This window comes from Pipra filicauda, unplaced genomic scaffold (assembly GCF_003945595.2).
Source record: "Pipra filicauda isolate LSUMZ 115617 unplaced genomic scaffold, ASM394559v2 scaffold34_size3990699_pilon, whole genome shotgun sequence".
Taxonomy (NCBI): Eukaryota; Metazoa; Chordata; class Aves; order Passeriformes; family Pipridae; genus Pipra; species Pipra filicauda.
The window spans coordinates 2,104,724-2,123,813 of record NW_024104476.1 but is presented as its reverse complement, the minus strand read 5'-3'; the positions used below and the strand labels follow the sequence as shown (position 1 = coordinate 2,123,813).

The 19,090-nt window shown below is 37.7% G+C and overlaps 1 protein-coding gene across 6 annotated transcripts in view; it reads right to left on the bottom strand.

Annotated features, from left to right (window-relative positions):
- ERBIN (erbb2 interacting protein) overlaps positions 1 to 19,090 on the bottom strand; it is a 108,811-nt gene that overhangs the window by 48,471 nt on the left and 41,250 nt on the right. For all 6 annotated transcript variants that reach the window (XM_027732362.2, XM_027732358.2, XM_027732357.2 and 3 more), the window contains 2 exons: positions 10,255 to 10,452; positions 7,275 to 7,392 (listed from right to left, as the gene is read on the bottom strand). In XM_027732362.2, coding sequence (XP_027588163.1) covers positions 7,275 to 7,392; positions 10,255 to 10,443 — 307 coding nt within the window. In that variant the 5' untranslated portion in view covers positions 10,444 to 10,452. The remainder of the gene's footprint in view (positions 1 to 7,274; positions 7,393 to 10,254; positions 10,453 to 19,090) is intronic.

Genomic DNA, 19,090 nt, shown 5'->3' with positions numbered 1-19,090 from the left:
ATCTATCCTCAGCGTTTTCAATATTCTTCCCCACTAAGGAACATCAGCAGATTTCAAGGGACTCTGTGACCCTATCTTTCTGCGCTCCTTTTGTAATGCTGTGCTAACTAATCTATTTGATAGCCACCTCAATCCTTCCGTGAGCATCTGATTAAATGAGTATTGCGAATTAAGATCCACATTCTTTTTTAAATCCCATTTTTCTTCTGTTTTTCTTACTGCTTTCTTTATACACTGATACTCATGAATTTTAGAAGACAATGAAACAGATCAGCTAGTCTGTTGAATTGTTATCCCACTTTCATTGAAAGCAGCATATGGACAGGTTCTTCAACCCATTATTTCCTACTCTACATGATAACCACTGCCCCTAACACTTTTCAGTTCCAACTGATTTACAGATCAGTCTTAATGTTTTCCAAAAAAAAAAAAAAACCAAACCATCACGCTTGTGGACTATGACCATTTGCAGAGCACAACAGGAGAAAACACAATTTGCTGATTACCTTTAACCACCAAATCCAAACTGAATTGGGAGAAAAGTACTTTCTGTAGTGCTTTCCCCATAGAAGTTAGATTTATGTAACAGCTTTAAGCACTTGTTTGTTCTTTTCTCCCTGTCTTCACAAATTTCAGGCACTTTTAAACTCACTGGCCAGTTTCTACCAAAACCAACACTTTAAAAAAAGAAAAAAAAAAAAAAAAAAAAAAAGAAGGGGGGCAAGAACTAGAGGATTGTTAAAGAAAATCTGGCAGTAAGGTAGGGGAGAAGAATTTAAAATTCTTGTCTGGACAAAGCCAAAAGCAGAAAGCACTCATCATTCAGAACTCCATTTGGCAAAAACTCACCAGCTAACCAGCCTAACCTAGAAAGTAGTATTCAATCATGATCCAAGACCAGCTGTGGCACGTGCCCAAAGGACATACCAAAAGGTCACACAAGGATTTTAGGTCAATGGCCACAAATCTGGAAGTAATCAGCCTCAGTTCTGGATCATGTAACACGGCTGAAATACGGAATTTCACATGATTTCTAATTCCCTGGAGAACAACGATTGTTTTGGAACAGCCTGTCAGAGTAAGTGTGCACAAATGTCCTTCTGCCTGGAGTAAGGCAATTCTAAGTATAATTGGGGTCCCCCCACCACCTGGAGTTACACTCATCTCCTCCCCTACATAGCACAATCCTTTCCTATCACGAGGGTCAGTGTAATTTGCAGAGTTTCTCTTGGAGAGAAAATGGGGACAATTTTTTCTCTCCATCAGATAAGATTTTTTTTCACTCAATTCTCTATTTATAGAAAATCGTGCAAGTCACATCCACTGTTGGGAGAATCCTTTACTGCAATGGATCCCAGGGCTGACAGTCCCATATACTACTGTTTCAGCCCTACTGCAGATGGGGGCTTGCTCTGCTGCTCCTACTGTACTTATGTAGTCATATTTTTCTTCAGAAACGAATGCTAAAACTAGTATGCCCAGACTTCAGTTATAGAAACCACTACTGCTATTAAGAAGTGGCAGTGCCTACAAATCAAGTTACACCTCTTTTCACAGAGGTGCAAGAACATTTCACAGAAATGTTTTAAACGGGCTTGAAAAAGAAAAAAATATTTGTTCAATTCCAAAAAAGCATAAAGAAAAATCACTAACACACGAGATACCTGTGAAAGCCATATGGCTGATGTCCCCAAAGGAAAGAGTCTGCAGCTTGATCTCTCAGTTTGTGGGCAATGTGAGGAAAAAAATTCTCTTCAAACAACAGGCACACTAAATAGCTCTCTCTAGCAAAATAAATGAAACTACAGCCTGCTGCACATCCATTCCACTCCGTAAGTGGAAATATACTTACAAGTACAGAGGGCACAGAATCAAACGTATAGGCTCATTTTGCATGAATACAAATGTAAACTTAATTACTTACTTTCTTCCCCCAGCTAGTCTATTCATCCTGGTTCCAACTTTTGGGCAATCAGCTCCACCATAAAAAGAGAAGCTTTTGTTTTTCTTCCCCTCAGGCCCCTGCTGTATCTGTCCTTCCAGCCAATATGGATCAAACATAGCAATCAAAATATTTTCAAGAATACATGCCACAACTCTCCCAAAGATTATGAAAAATCTGTTTGCAAGAGCTGAAATTTTAAAGTGAAAATTTAAAGTACCAGTCACAGTCTATATTGTTATATATTTATGTAATTTACTTTAATTTGGGATTTCTGCCTAACTTCTAAACTGAAACCAGCACTTTTCATTACTCAAAATAAGCAGTGTATTAGAGCCCAAACAATTCAATGCACATCCTTCCTTTTGAACATTCATTTCTCTTCCCAAAATTCTTAAGAGGAAGGATTCCTTGCAGCAGCTGGTTTCAGATCAATCAGCATCTCAGGTCCATAAGATACAAGGCTCATCTGTAAGACAGCAGTAATGCCTTTCTGCTTAGACTTTTGTGGCTTTGGGTTTTTAATTGCTTTGGGTTTTTAATTGCTTTGGGTTTTTAATTGCTTTTGGGTTATTTCACTTTCATGGATGATATAAAACCCCTGCTTCTGTCTGTCCCTCTCACCTTCCATCAGTATAAGCAGAGAAACAGCAATTTTACAGCAAGTTATTTCTGTATTCAGGATCTTCCCCTCTTATTTGCCTGCAGAAAGTAAAACTTGGACCTGTATCCCTCTATTAACTATGAATAATTCTCAATTCCTTGGAAAAAAAGATTCCTAAGTGTACCAATGTCAGACTAGATAGTTTCCTGAATTCTCATTCTCCAGCTCCCCAACTTCTGGCACACAGTGTGCTAAAGATAGTTTGCCAAATCAACAGATTATTTTAGAACAGTGAAGAAAACATATTTGATCTAAATTCGCATCTGTTAACAAAATTCTTTAAAATTACTGCCTTGAAGGCAGGGGGGTGAGAGGAGGGGAGTGTTTTCTTGGGTTTAGTTTGTGTATTTTTCCATGAAGATTCCATGCAATACAGACTGACAAATTGACATGTTTAAATTTGCTGTAACATCACTGTAAAAGAAAACACACCTTAGTCTCTAAGACACTTTTGAAGGTACCATTATTTCCAAAGCCCCATGTTACTTTTGGTCTTGCTGGTTATTTTCTGATTGTGCTGTTTAATCCTCCAAAGACCTGAATAATGTGAAACTTAAAAATTCAATCTTTTTCTTTCACCACCAGCATGTAGGGAAAAGTAGATAATTTCACTGTTTCCCACTAGACTAACTCCACAGATACAAGCAATTTCAAGTGCATTTCTCAGGTTTCTAGGAAAGTCTGATTTTCCTGGCAGTCACCTCATCCTAGGTTTCAGTCCTTCAAATTACTTGATTCTCAGAAGTTAACTCTTCTGTACATTTACATACACCATCCTACACTTATATAAATGCTTTCCCATTCTACAGAGACAGTCAAAAGTAGTTCCTCAACAGTCTTCCATATTGCCCTAGATGCATGCTAAGGCTGGCATTCCAGAGTCACAAGGAAAGGACTGTCCCCTGAAGGCTAACAAACCCTGAAAGAGATTGATTTATGGGTAAGGAGCGGGTTGCAGGGTTTTTTTCGTGGGTGGTTTTTTTTTTTTCCTGTACAGCTGTAATATATAAATAAGTTGGCTACACAGAATTAGAAATGTTCTGATTTTACTTTAGCTTCATAAATAAAACACTCATTTTTTTATGCTGCTTTTACATTCTGTATGCTGCAACTTCTCTTTAGGATGTAACACATCAGGTTACAGTACTGGGAGAAAAGGGTACCTCTCGATGTTTTCTACAAGGCTGGATGTAATTTCTGCTGTAGGAACCCAGGTTACTTATTGTACCATTTGTTCAAGTACCATTTCATCTTTGTAGCTAGGACAGCATTAAGCTTCAGCTAAAAATTTCAAAGCTGAAGTATACCTGGAAAGAAGCAATGGGATACCTTTGATATTAAGGGTTCACAATAGCCTTGGGAACTAGGTTAAAATGCCATAAAAGGACAATGGAAGCACTCTCTACCAAAAACTACAGAATTTATTGACTAATACCAATAAACTACAAAGGCAGAGTTAAAACTAACTCTAGTCTATGCTTGCTGCACACATAGCAGCAATTTGGTATGTTTAGGCTACACTTGTGCCATGACCGCTTCAGCAGCCATGAAAAATACATTCCAAACCATACTCTTGTACAAAGACTTCTGTGTGCTCCACAATACACAACCATTAGAGACTTGTACCCCGTAACTCGGCATGTTTCGAAACATTCATCACTAAACTGACAAGAGTAGTCAAATGAAGACTACTAAATAAAAACCCCATCTGTCTGGCTCGAGGAGGCCAAATAAGAGAAGGTGCTGGACTCTGGGAGCATACAGGGAAACATGCATGTCTCCTGGCTTCCTGTATTTTACCGAATTTTCCCTAGGCTTCTGCGTTTGGCCACTGTTGGAGACAGGACACTAGACTAAATGAATCCTTGGTCTGATTAAATATTATTAGATATTCTTAAGTATTCACATGTGCACATCTGCTGTGTCTCTGTTACAAAGTTTTATATATTGTGTGTATGAAACCAGATACATTTAAATCAGAAATTAAAAGGGCAAGATTTTTCATGAGCTATTAAAGCACCATTAGGATTGCTTGCATGGACTAATACCTTTTATGTAACAAATGCGGTACCTTGAAGAATTTCTGCAATTTTGATCTTTCATCTAAACACCAAATATTATGCATACACACATACATATATATGCATGTAGTTCCACTTGGAGAAGTGCATAGTCTCCTGTGCAACAGGTTTCACTCTGAGCCAGACTGCAATTCATGAGGTAATCTGAAACCATTTTAAAACTGAAGTTTAGCTTTTCATTTTTCAATCAGCTCTTTAGAAAACTAAATACTTTGGTCAACACATTTGATTAGGCCTATGCCACAAATGGTTGAAATATTCTACATGAAAATCCTATTATATTTTATGTATGCTAGGATTTGAAAATCAAAGTCTAAATAACTACCCTTCCAAAAATATAACCTTTAAAACTAAATGCATATTCGATCTAAAGGCATCTACAATTCAAATTTAGCTCCATCCACATCAGAAGAAGATATTTAATGCTGTATCAATACTACAAGAACAACAGAGGAACCTTTCACTTGTCACAACCACAGGAATCTGAAAAACACACTGAATTATTTTTGAATTCAGCATCTCTCATCATCCTGCATTATTGGAGACTAATCTCCATTAATTGGTTTTTTTTATAAATCAGAGGAAAGCAATCCCTGTGCTTCCCACAAAGGCCACACTCTAATCTTTTGATATGTAACAAAGAAAAAGGAAGAACTGGAGACTTTGGTAAATTTTGCTACTCTCAGAAAACTAGTAAAATCCCTTCTATAAAGTTCTACTACAGACATACATCAGAACAATCATGGATAGTGGGAACTTGAGCAGTAAATTCTTACAAAGAGAAAAGCAGACACAAGGGAGGAGAATAGGCTTGCAGTTGTCGAGAGAAAAATCTTCTGTGGTTGCAACAGTGGAGAGAAACAGAGAAAGGGAAAGCCAACAAACCGAAGTCTCAAATAATACTGAATATATTACAATAAACAGCACTATTTCTTCATTTACCCAACAGGAACAAACAGGGACCGTGATTTGGTTGGTTTCAGTTTTACAGAGATTTCAGGACTACTGGGAGACAACATGTCCCCAGTAAACAAGCCTGTGACCTCAGGACTATTTTTTATCTGCAAGACTGGTCAGAGAAGCTATCCAAATTGCGATAAGACTTAGAACAAGTACATGATAATAGTGTAAATAAGCTTGTACCCTGTCATTTCTCCGAAGGGTGTCAAAAAAAAACCCAACCTCTAGTTAACAGAGCTTCAGAGTTTACTGGGATACTGTGTCATATGCCTCAGAGAACAAGTGCTCTTTCAGCGGCTCTCTGAAGGCTTAGCTAAAGGCCATTCCATTTTGGACGCACAAGTAGCTCCCTAGCTCCAGCTGTCTATTTAAGTACATGAGCTATGGAATTTGCCAGCACTAGCACTCAAATCCCCTTTTGCTGCTTTTAGGTCTTCTGCATTGAGAACTTGTGTTGCAAACAGTTAATACTTTCAACAGTTTAGTCTAGGACAAAAAGATGATTCTTTCTCTGTTGTATGTTACTCTGACAGTTTAAGGCCAGTGTTCTTTAAGAAAGACTATCTATCAATCCACTTGTACCAGGAACAGCGCAGTGACAACCAGGTCAATTTGTTACACTAAATGCTGTATTCATTAGGCAGAAATAATAAAGTAACAGTTTAAGTACACATTGGGCTACAACAGACAATCAAGTAGAATGCCAACACTTCAACAACTGGAATGCTTTCTTAGTAAAGCAGAATTTACTTCACTTTGTGGAGTCATTATTAGCTAGCAGCCCAAATAAAACAATGAATTGAATATGACAAAATCTTTGGAATATTTATGTAATTATTTTCAAATATTATTTCAATGAGAGGTCCTCTTCTTTCACTTTGAATTAGTAAGAGATAACTATTTCATCCTCTTCAATTAGCATGACTTAACTTTTCTCTCAAATAAGTCTCACACCTACATCTGATGACAATATAAGTTATTTCAATTTCCTCATAATTGCATACATCTGTCAGCTTGCCAAAGTAGTACAATCAGTAAAACCCCACGTACAAAATACTTGGCTGACAACATTTAATTTATAAAAGGCTGACTCACACAGAATGAGAGACTTTTAACACACAGACAAGTGAATCAACTCATGTCTGCGGAGACAAATACTTTTCCTCACAGCAATAGTTACCATCCCCAGAGCAGGAGAGCAAAGCAGCCAAGCCCTACTACAATTTTTTGACAGCTTTTTTTAAAAAAAAAAACAAATCAATTTCTACATGAAACAAAATACAACAACAGAATCCAGCAAAATTTTACAAACTCTTGTGCAACCGCTCTTCAGTATAGTGACAGATGGCAAAAGTTACTAAAACCAACACATTTGAGCTTATGCACTTTGACAGTATTGTTTCACAGTAATGAATCTCAAAGTACAAACCAACCAGTTTAAGAAATACAATTAAGTATCACAACCAGACTATAAAAAGCATCTTTCATTGTAAGCAGGGATTTAGAGCAGTAATCTAAAAATTACTAGCTGTGTAGCTTTGAGAAATTATACTTTCACTGGTGTCTTTGTACAGTCAATGGTGTTTTGCCTTTTAGTCACCCCAACATAATAAGCAAAGTGACTTACCGTTCTTGCTGACATCCAGTTCCCTGAGATTAATGAGATTTGCAATGGATGCTGGCAATGTGGTTAGATCATTGTCTGGCAAACTCAGCTTGTGTAGAGACTGACAGTTAAAAAGTTGCTATTGAAACAAAAAAAAAAGTGCATATGATTTTCTCTCAGTTTCCTCTATATAGATTTTGTTTTTAATCCCTTTAAACTTCTGATCTCAAGGCCTGAAGGCTAGATTATTTAGAGTTTTTTTACTACAAAAACTTATTTAACTAGTTTCATTGAAAACTGACTAAGTTTACAATGCTCAGGAAAGCAAAAAACTGCAAATGGTCACAAGCCAGCAGCTATGCTTAACACTTCCTACAAATTCCTTCCAGTATCTTAGAAACTGTGACCTGTAGTTACACACAGACCTGCAAACATTGCAAAATATTTTCCATAATAGACATGCCATGTAATTCCCCAGAGGTAAACAGAATTTATTAAAAAAAGAAATTAAAAAAATTGATAGACATATCTTTTAAAGTCAAACAGCTCTGGAACACAGAATTTCAGTAGGTATTGATCTCCTCTAAAAGTTCAAATTTCATTTTGTTATATCTTACAATATTTTCTCCCTTCATGCTTTCTACTTTAAGTACAAAAAAATCCAACAAAATTATCATGAAAACTAGTGAAGTTTGAGCTATGGGTATAGAAAACTGTTTAATCTCTTCTGTATACATGCATTACCACCGTTATCAAATACTTGCTCAGAGCCAGATCTCTTCCCATATGCAAGGTACCTAGAGATTCTTACCCAAAAGCTTTACAAATTGACAAAATAGAGCACGTAAGATTAGTGTAATGGAAGAAAAATCCTCAACTGATATGTAGGAAACTTACAGATAGTACAAAATAAATAATTCTAAGAAAGGTGTTGAAAAGACTCATCTAAACAATTTATGATGAATATTCCTTTCCTGACAATTTTTGGATAAGATTATTCATAAATACCCTGACAGTATTCTTCTCTTTTGGAATTCTGAGAAAAGATCATAAAAAACTAGGAAGTGTTCAATTTAATTAAAATTTATCCCAATCACCATCATAGCAATGGGCTTAGTTTGACCAAAGTTTTTTATTGCTCTCTCAACCACGAGGCCATTATTTCAACCAGAAACTGTTGAACAAGCCCCATTCGTGTAACATTTGCATACACCACCTCAGAGCAAAAGCAAGCATAAATTAGCAAGATGAACAGTTAAAGGAATGAGCTTTAACTTGTCTACTGCTGTTTCCAATTCCTCATAAATGTGTCTGTGTTAGAACTAGTTAATGTCATTAAGGCTTTGAAGAGTTACAAGTTACTTCAAATATATATGGGAAGGACAACTTCCATGAGCTTGTGTTTTGGAGCCACTCCTTTATTTCAAGAACACATTAAAGCCCTTCCCTGAAAACAATAATCCAGGCTCTTGGAATCATTAGAAATTTCCCTGATTAATCAGGTCAAAGCACATGCTGCACAAGGAATTGCAAGATCCTTAAAGGAAAATGAGAGGGAAGGGAGCTTTTAATGGTGTTGACTTTGTAGTCGTTACTTTTGTTGTTGTTCTTTTTTAGTGTTTACATATTCATAATTACTGCTAGTAAACCACAGAAGTCATATAATTAAAGACTATTTTACTGCAGAATTTCAATTTCTTCCAAACAGAAAAGTGAGACAGAAAAGTAAAACTGTTACAGTTTAACCTTTTTAGCTCAAATGCACACTATAGCACTTGGGATAAACAGGGTACCTTTTCAGACGTTTCAAATGCACAGTCAATTTTGGAAGTGAGACTATACACTAGCATTTCATGTAAAATCAACTCCTTCTCTGTCACAATGCTCATGCTGTGCCCTCAGGCAGTCAGCTAAATTAAGGAGCTATACTGTAAGAACTGAGTTTTGAAGTAAATTGGAATTCTGAAAAGATTCAGGACAATTAAAAAAATCCAAAAGCCATGCACAGTGATGGGTCATTTCAGTGATCAAGCTGACAAGCAGCCCCAAGCCCGCTGTGTTGTGGCATACAAAGGCCAGCAGACGACAAAGCACCACCATGGGTAAAGAGAAAAGGTGAGTGGGAATGTCTTAACTAGGCTTCAGAAAGCTAGAGAGGGCCTTATAAGTACTGCACCCTTCATATTTGAAATGGCTTAATTAAAAGCCTTTTTCAGAGTTGAAAGACTAAATAAAAGGGAAAAGGAATACACAGCTTGAAACTCTGGCTCCAAATTGGCTAGGATAATTTCAAATATTACAGGCCTTCCCTTACAGTTCTTCTATGGATAGTTTTAATATCACAATTTCTTTCAAATCAATCAATAAAACATCTCTACTATGTCTTCACTATCCCTTAATCTCTCTGCATGTATTCTTTACAGTATTTGAATTTATATGTAGGGGTGTTTTCTTTTGAAAATTGAAAGGGTAGCATAACACAATGACCAAAATTACTTAAAAACTGAAAAAAAAATGTTTAGCTTCTCAGAAATAACCCCGTAAGTATGACTTGTTCTAATGTACAAACACATTACTTGAAGCAAGTGTAGGCTACTACATGTCCCTGCAGTTAAGATAACAGAACAAAAAGGAACAAAACATAAGTGTTCAAGCAGTCTTTCTAATCATGGGGATAATTAAACCTTAGACTAGACAAAGGTAAGCGGTAAACTGCCCACTTCTCGATGCACAAGCTGACACCGCCACAGAAATAAATTTATTACCAGCCTCTTCTACCATGCACCTCTCTTGGGCTAGTTCAGTTGCTTAGGCAGTTTCATTCCAACTCATGCAGCAAAGCCATCAGGATGGAATGCATAAACTTTCAGTCTACCAGGGCTGCTTCACTGCAATCTACAGCCTAAAAGCCGAAGTGGGAATCCAGACACTCACTATGAGCTTCCACAATGCTGGTGAAGTAAAGAGTAAGTGTATCTATAAGGAAAACCACCCAACATACCTTTGGAAGCTCTTCAATCTGATTAGCATCTAAATACAGTTCTTCCAAGGTCTTTTCAAAAGTAAAAATCTCCTTAGGCACCTGTTCCAGGCTGCAGTGAGAATAATCAAGGGTAGTCACAGTTTCCTCCTCTCCACGCAGACAGCGGCATGGCACCAGCCGCAAAAACAAATTCCTCTTCGTTGTCATTTTCAGGCACTGTAAAACAGAAATTGGTTGATTTAAAAACCAAGACAACCTCAAAAATACCCACATATGCAGCTTCTCAGATTTCAACTGGCTGCTAAATACTAAAAAAAAAAAAGGAAGTTTTGTGTGTGTGTATATGCATATGTTTGCATATGCATGAGAGGCAGTGGGGAGAGAGTTATTTTCTTTTAAATGCAACAGATTAGTAATGACGTTAAATGGGATTAAACACATTTAATACCAGAAGATGAAGTCAAAATTTAGCCTGTGACTTCTCACCTTCTAATACAGCCTTCCGTTGCAGAGAATCAGAGAACTTTGAGGCAGCATTTCTGAACTCTCAGTTTTGTCTTTGCAACATAGCTTATCTCTACCTTTACAAAGGTCAATGGGATATTTTTGTTCAGTATAATAAAATCCACCCCCTACAGATAATTAAAATATAGCTGTAGGAAATCTAATGGTTTTATTTCTGCATGTAAACTCTTGTACATTAATTTCAAATCTCTCATTTAACAACACAAGAGAATAAAAAGAACCAGCACAGCCACTACCAATTGTTCTACCTACAGCTTAAAGGGAAGGTTTCCAAGTGCACAGACAACAAAGCAACCTCTTTTGCAATTTCATTCACTTTGGAAAACTTCAACACCTGCACAGTGGAACTAAGGAAACGTCACCTTGCTATGGAAATGCATCTTTCTTCCTTGAAACTTAGCCTTTGTTACAACAGTACCTTCTACTCCCCCAAGGTGGCAAACCTAAATGGCGCTGACTAGCTGATGACTGGCAGCACACATCAGTTGCGCTCCTGCCTCTTTTCTCCTCAACAAGATCCCAAGTTTAGGTCTATTTCTCCAATTAGCAATGGATTTTCACAAAATCTTCAGAATGTCACCCCTCAAGCTTCAAGTTTGTCTTGAAATCAGACGACAGGCTCAATTTTTAAGGAAGGACCAACATATGCAGATCAACAATATGATCGTATAAGCTTCATTTCCTTAGGAAATTGGCCTAAAAATACATACTTCTCCAAAATGGCATTGAGTGTTTATTTTCTCAATCAACTGCCAACACTCCAAATGAAAATATGCTTTTTTAATCTCCATTTTTGGAGGGAATTGGAAATTTTATTTCAACTCCTGGACTGGTGACAGGAAACTTTCTTCTCCAAGTGTCAAAAAAGTCTTTCAGACACATTTAGCAGATTGCACTTCAACATTCAGATGGTATGTTAGTAACACTGTGAGAAAATTAAGTACCATGACCACTGCACTATGTAAAGTCAAAGGCTGCAAGCCCTCTTTTCTTACTAAGACACTAAAAAAGTAATGCACTTGGATTTTCCTCTACATGCAGCTTAGCTTGCCAAGTACTTCACAGTATGTATAATTCATAAGACAACAGATCAATGGACTGCTATACTTCAGTGTTTTCATTAACTAGAACTTATCACTCAGGGTGTGAACAGTCAAATTCTACATCCATCCATCAAAAAGATGGAAGAGAACTCTTCATTAGAATAGTGGGATATCAAAACTTCTTTTTTTAACAATGCTTCACTGTTGCTAGGATTTAATTAAAGTGTTGATTATCATCAGAAGACAACACTTCCCATATAATTCCCACTATGCTATTTAAATAAAAAGTGATCTAAAAGGAAAAATATATAACCATATTGCTATACAAAGAGTTTGGAGACTGCAAATACCACAGTGGGGATGTCCACAGAATAGGAAAGTCAGCAAAAGAGAGAGCATAACCTTCTCCTGCTTCTTCCAGAGGCTCAAGTATGACATCCTCCAGCCACCCACAGACAGATGCCAATAACGCTATGGAAGCTTGTGTGCTCACTTAAGTCAGATACCCATGCCTTCTCCAAGCCTCTGATGCCATACATGAAGACACAAGCTGAATTCCCTGCCCAACATTTACAAACCCAAAAGCCTTGAACAAAAAGAGAAATTGTCTCATTTTCCGATTAGTTCAGAGATCTGCAATGCTGTGGAAAACACAACACTTTGGAAAAACGTAACACTTTTGAAAGAAGCATCAACAGCAGCCTCTTTAAAGAGGAGTATAAATAGAAGAATATACGACTGGAAACAAGTACTGGAAGCAGAAATTGTACTTATGAATTGATTACCAGAATCTGGCAGGGGAAGGTACACCTGTATCAGACCAGCTGCAGCCGTCTACAAGTTCACTTTGTCCAGTTATTTCAATTTCTAAGAATTATGTTTTGGAAACAGAATATTAGGAAGTTTACTACATGGTTCATATAAACAACAAAATAAGATACTATTTTTCATTCAAATACCTCAAAATGAGCATACATTACACTGTTTGCTCTCTCTTCTTCAGTGGCTGCTCTCTTCACACGTAACCCTACTTGCCCACGTCTCAAAAGTTTCTGAACCAACAAAACTCATAAGGCCTAACAATGCAAAGCACACATACCTAGGTTTTCTAACTTAATCCTTTATTTTCTAAGAGAAATCTTGAGCTTTTGGTAGGGCTGGGGAGGAAGGATTTTTTTAAAGATCACATGCATCCACAGCAATGTAAACATGAATTTGTAAACAAATTTCAATTTTTGTACAATATCACAGTGTTGGGTCATCTCCAATCAGTTAAAGTACCTAAACTCACAACTCACATCTTAAACTAAAATAGCCAAAACTCATATTTAAGTATCAAATAAACAACAGTCTCCCCAAAGCACTGATTTGACCAACCTGAGGATATATCTAATTATAACTCTTCAAAACCCAGAATGAGCAAGAAAGCTGTATTTCAACAAATGCAGGAAACGATGTAATTGATTTACTTCAAAATTATGTTTGTTCATACTTTACTTCACATACATGAAGAATTGTTTAGCATTTATGTTCTACAGCAGATGGCTGCTAACACTATGAAATCGGCATGTCAGGATAGTCACAGGAAGTATTCCAGACCACCACTCTTCTGCAATATATATTTTATAAACCAACAGTCAGACATATACCCCCCCCGATATCCCTATCAGAGGGGGTCACAGACCCCCTCTGTCTACCTATCTTATGGTCAGTTGCTCAAGCAGAAAAACTGTAATAGATGCAAAGAATCACGAACTACAAAAGAGAATCCACTGGTAGAAGTACAGAAGGTAGGAAAATGTCATTTCACACAGAATGTGTGCTTTACTTACACTGCTCCAAATATTAACTTCTCCATGGACAGTTTGGGTAAATACAGAAGGCAACACAAATATAGCATTTTTTTCTTCCAATTAGAAACCATTCTTCAGAGGAAATGTTATAGTGGCACGTACTTGGATAGATTGGCTGTCCAGATGGAAGTTAATTTCTAAAACTGTCTCAGGAAAAGACCAAACGAAAATGTGTGAGAACATACTTGCAACTGTCTGGGCTGCAATTGTGTTGTGACAGTGTGTGTGTGTATTACAGTGTAGTACTGTGTTAATATGAAAAGTCAATATAAATATTTTAAAAAGGTTAAAATTACAATTGCTTGGGTATCTCAACATTTTAAAATTTAGTTTTTACTGTAAACTTACTCTGTAATTTTTCTCATTTTTTTTTTGATTTTTGCTAAGGATGTTTCTGTAATATGTCTTGCCTTAAAGCCCTGCCATTTTGTCTCTCTAAGAAATATCAGGATGGTTGAATTACAGACCTGGACTCATATACCTGTGCCTTATTGATGTGTTGGTCTAGGCTTACAAGGATATTGAATAATTGCTGCATTTCAGTTAAAGGCTGCCCTTGAAATAGAATGTGGCAAGACAAATACTATAATACTATCAGATCTACTGTAACAACAGTGGACTGTATCTATGTAGTGGGTTGACCCTGACTGGCTGCCAGGTGCCCACCTCTTTAACTCCTGATTTCAGTAGTGCAGAGGGGCAGGGAATGGCAGTTCCAGCAAGTTCATCACATGTTGTCTCTGCTGCTCCTTCCTCCTCTCATTCTTCCCCTTCTCCAGTGTGGGTCTTTCCCACAGAAGACTGTCCATCATGGACTTCTCTGAAGTGAGCCCTTCACACAGGCTGCAGTTCTTTACAAACTGCTCCAGTGTGGGTCCCTCCCACTGGGTGAAGCCCTTCAGGCACAGGCTGCTCCAGGGTAGGTCCCCCACGAAGTCATAACTCCTGCCAGCAAACCTGTTCCAGCACAGACTCCTCCCTTCACGGGGCCACAGGTCCTACCAGGGGCCTCCTCTAGCACAAGCTTCCCACATGGCCACAGCCTCCTTTGAACATCTACCTGCTCCAGCATGGGGTTCTCCATCGTCTGCAGAGGAATCTCTGCTCTGGTGCCTGGAGCACCTTTCACTGACCTTGGTGACCGCAGGGTTATCTCATGTATATTGTCACTTTTCTCCCCTGGCTGTTGTGCAGCTTTTATGGTTCCTTAAATATGTTATCATAGAGGGACTACTAAGATTGCTGACTGACTCCACTTTGGCCAGTAGTGGGTCCATCTTGGAGCCAGCTGGAATTACATCCAGCATGGCAGCAGCTTTAGGAAGCTTCTGCATGTGGTGCAGTCACACCTGCAGCCGCCTTGTAGAAGCCTAGCAGATAAGAGGCTAATGTGTTTGTCTCAAACACCAGTAGCAGGATAGCCATGGAGCCAACCAAGGACTGTTGGTAAGAACAGCCAAGGACTGTTGGCAGTAACACACTGTGAGAAAGAACAAGATGTGGCTGGAGAAGAGTGCCATTTGGAGGCAGGACAGCGCTTTTCTGGGACAAATCTCCTTGTTCTAGTTCCTGGAAGTAAGCACAAAACCATACAGCACAGGCACAGAAATGAGGTGAAGAAGTGGGCATGGACTGTAGGGGGGAAATCAACACCACCAAAGACCCCCAAAGCCCTCTGACACATTTCCAGAAAGGTCTAGAAGAACACACTGTGCATGATAACTAATTAGCATAGAAAGTGTGACACTTATCTCCAGGGCAGGGAAAGCTTATCTATAAAAACGTACCACCATCAAGCCCAGGTGTGTGGGCGCCCCCAGGACCCTGGACACCCCATCTGCTGGATCAATGCTGGAACCAGGACTGGTGATCTCTCTCTCTCTCTCTCTCTCTCTCTCTCCATCTTTAATTCAACTCTCTCTTCCCTTTCACTCTACCTCTTCATCCCAAACCAACTGCCATGTACTTATACTAGAAGGTCAGGGACTAACATACCATTTTCCACACCATGTGTAATTTGCTAATAAAACTTCATAAGCTTTTGTGGACCTTCTGACTTCGGTCATTTCTTTTGGCTGCAAGCATCTACAAATCCTAGGTGCTCCCTCTCCCTTAAGGGTGGGATGCCACACTCCCACTACTAAAACATTGCCACCTACACCCAATACAAACTAGAAACAGTGAAACTGAATAGACTAAAATCAGTGAAGCAGAAAAGAAAAGCATTGGTGTGAAGACCAATGAAAGAAAAAAAGATACACAGTAAGCTTGAATACACACTAAATTTTAATCCAGAGGAGACACCATCATTCAATGAAGCATCACTCTTCCCTGAACTCCTTGATGATTCCCTGCACACCCCATCAGCCAAGAAATTAGGAGCCCAACAGCACATCCAAACAAAACAAACCTAACAAACAAACAAAAACCCAAACAAAAACAAACAAAAAAACCACCAACCAAAAACCCACACACAGCCTCCGGTTATCACAGTCCAAAAATTCTGAACTCAGGTTTGTTACAAGTAGAATTTAAACTCACAATAATTTTGTTCCCAATCTCTGTTAATTTGTTCTAAAAGCAACACTTTCACTGTACCATTAGTCCCTTAAATTTCTTGTCTGATGTAACAGCCCTGCTCCCCCCCTCAAGCCTTTTAAAAAGGCGTTACATCATCAGCAGAGCTGAAAATGAAACCAGCTATCAGATGTTTATACATTAAGGCAAGACGAACTAGGCACAAAAATACACAGTCAGGTTCTTAGCCCAGTCCACTATCTACAAACTAGTTCAGAATTATGGAGCTATGTGTAGACAAAGGAAAGGGGAAAATTGTGTTGGTGAGTATGTAACCTAACATGCTGCCCGACGAACATAAGGAAGCTTAACTGGCCAACTGACAAAAGCCCAAATATACTCCTGTCAAAACAAAGAACTATGAAAAAAAATTATTTATTAAGAAACTTACCTAATCCACTAAAAAATGAATCATACACCAAAACAAAAGAATTGACTACTTACTTCTTCTACATCAAAAAAAAAAGTCAACACTGGACATAAAAACAAGAACCATTCTATCTTTAGAGACATTAAGGGTTTTTCTCTGTCTAAAGCAGCTTCAAGCACCACAGAAGACACTAAGACACAGCTATTTATCTTGCTAATCTGAGATGCTATATTGTGAAAAGTCACAGTACAATCTACGTGAACCTATTCCAGCTAAGGACAACACTAATCCTCATGAATTTGGGAAAAAAGTAAGCATCTTAGTACTTCTAGAAAGAACACAAAACATCTTCAGTTTTTACAGTAAATGAAGCACACAATTATTCTTTCTTTGAACTCAGGAAAGACTTGGCATCTCTCACTCATCAGCAAAAAAAAAAAAAAGGCGGGGGGGGAGTAGAAGGCGCTAAGATTTGGTACAAGGCTTCCTCTAAAATCAATCCAGTCCTCTTGGACAGGAATGGTGAAGTCTTAAGTTAACAGATTGCAACCACCATCTTGCAAATCCTCGTTTGAAAATGTATTTCTCTGCAATCCTTTTTCTTATCCTCTTTGGGAGAGGAAAGGATGGCTCAAACCTGATGGCCACTGATAAGGACCTGAAACATGAAAAGATAGCCTGTACTGTGAAGAAACTGTCTCTCTGCAAGCAGCACTGGCATTTTCTGGTTGAGGTGGCAAAGCCTTATTTGATGACTGTCAGTTTAAGGTATTTTTACCTCTTCCTCCCTTCTCATTCAAGCCATTTCTTTGTGTCTCTTCTAGGAAAAAAAAGTCCCAAAACTGGATTGGTTATGTCACTCATTTGACTGAGACAGGTAAAAATTCAGGTCAGTACAAATGAATGAACCACAGTGCTGTACTCTGGTGGGAGAACACACAATTGGAAATAAAATGGATTTGGGAACCATGTCACCATTCTGATATGAAGTTTCCCCACTTCTGGTATGAAAACAATGCTCAATCGCATGTCCTCATGCAGACAAGGAACACCAAAAAACACAGTATGCTTGCTCACAGACTGTTCAGAGAAAAAGAAACAGAAGGCATTACTCTTGAAACAACAATAGTGAATGGTAACAACAGGAGGAAGAACATGTTAGTAAATAGAGTAAATAATAGCCAATTGTTAAATTCAAAAATATTAAGGATATTTGTTGCCTTTTTTGAGAAAACTAAAGGAACAGAGAGGGCAGAAATCAGGGGGTTTTTACTGATTCAGCATACCAGAAAATAACCAAAACCAGCCATACTCTACTCTCAGCTTCCTGAAGTACCAAGCCTAAAGCTTTTCTTGGGTTAACTACTTTTCAAGCTTTCAATACCTCTCTATATTAAAACAAACAAACCAAAAACATCCACCCACCTCCAAGGGTAAGATAATTTCAGGTCACTCCCAGAAAAGCAATGTCAGGCATCAATTCTGGAAATATTTATTATTTATATGTATATTTATAAATTATCTCTTTCATGTATTCTATAAAGTAAATTCTAACTAGATTTCAATTTATTATTTCTATCTTGTTTTCTTTAAAATATTCAGAAATCCTTTACACAATTAGAATATGAATTTCTTTTTCATCAAACTATTTTACGAAACCTCTTTACTTAGTTGCAATGGTGTAACTTGTATTGATAACATTGTCTTGATTCAACAAGAGTGTTCTCTTGCTTTATTGAGCCTAGAGGATCTCTAACCAAGTATTTGTTGCAACAGTTATTTTTCTGCTGAAAAATTTATCTAAACTGCCTAGGCTAAAACAAACCTAAAGAGTTAATTTTGACAAGTATAAGAGTATAATTTTGACCCTAAATATATCAAAAGAACTCTTTAATAATTTCTATTTATTTTCTGCAATTGTAACAAAGCAACAATACAACAAGGCAGTCAGTACTTGGCCTTATCACGGCAAAAGCTTAACAACGGCAAAACCAGAATGACCATCGAACAGAACAAAAGTATTATTTTTAAACTGAGAAGAGGAAAAATAATCCTCTGGCCTACATAACAAAACCGACATAACAAAACATTCTATTTCAAGGGCAGCCTTTAACTGAAATGAAGCAATTACTCAATATCCTTGTAAGCCTAGACCAACACATCAATAAGGCACAGGTATATGAGAGTCCAGGTCTGTAATTCAACCATCCTGATATTTCTTAGAGAGACAAAATGGCAGGGCTTTAAGGCAAGACATATTACAGAAACATCCTTAGCAAAAATCAAAAAAAAATGAGAAAAATTACAGAGTAAGTTTACAGTAAAAACTAAATTTTAAAATGTTGAGATACCCAAGCAATTGTAATTTTAACCTTTTTAAAATATTTATATTGACTTTTCATATTAACACAGTACTACACTGTAATACACACACACACTGTCACAACACAATTGCAGCCCAGACAGTTGCAAGTATGTTCTCACAC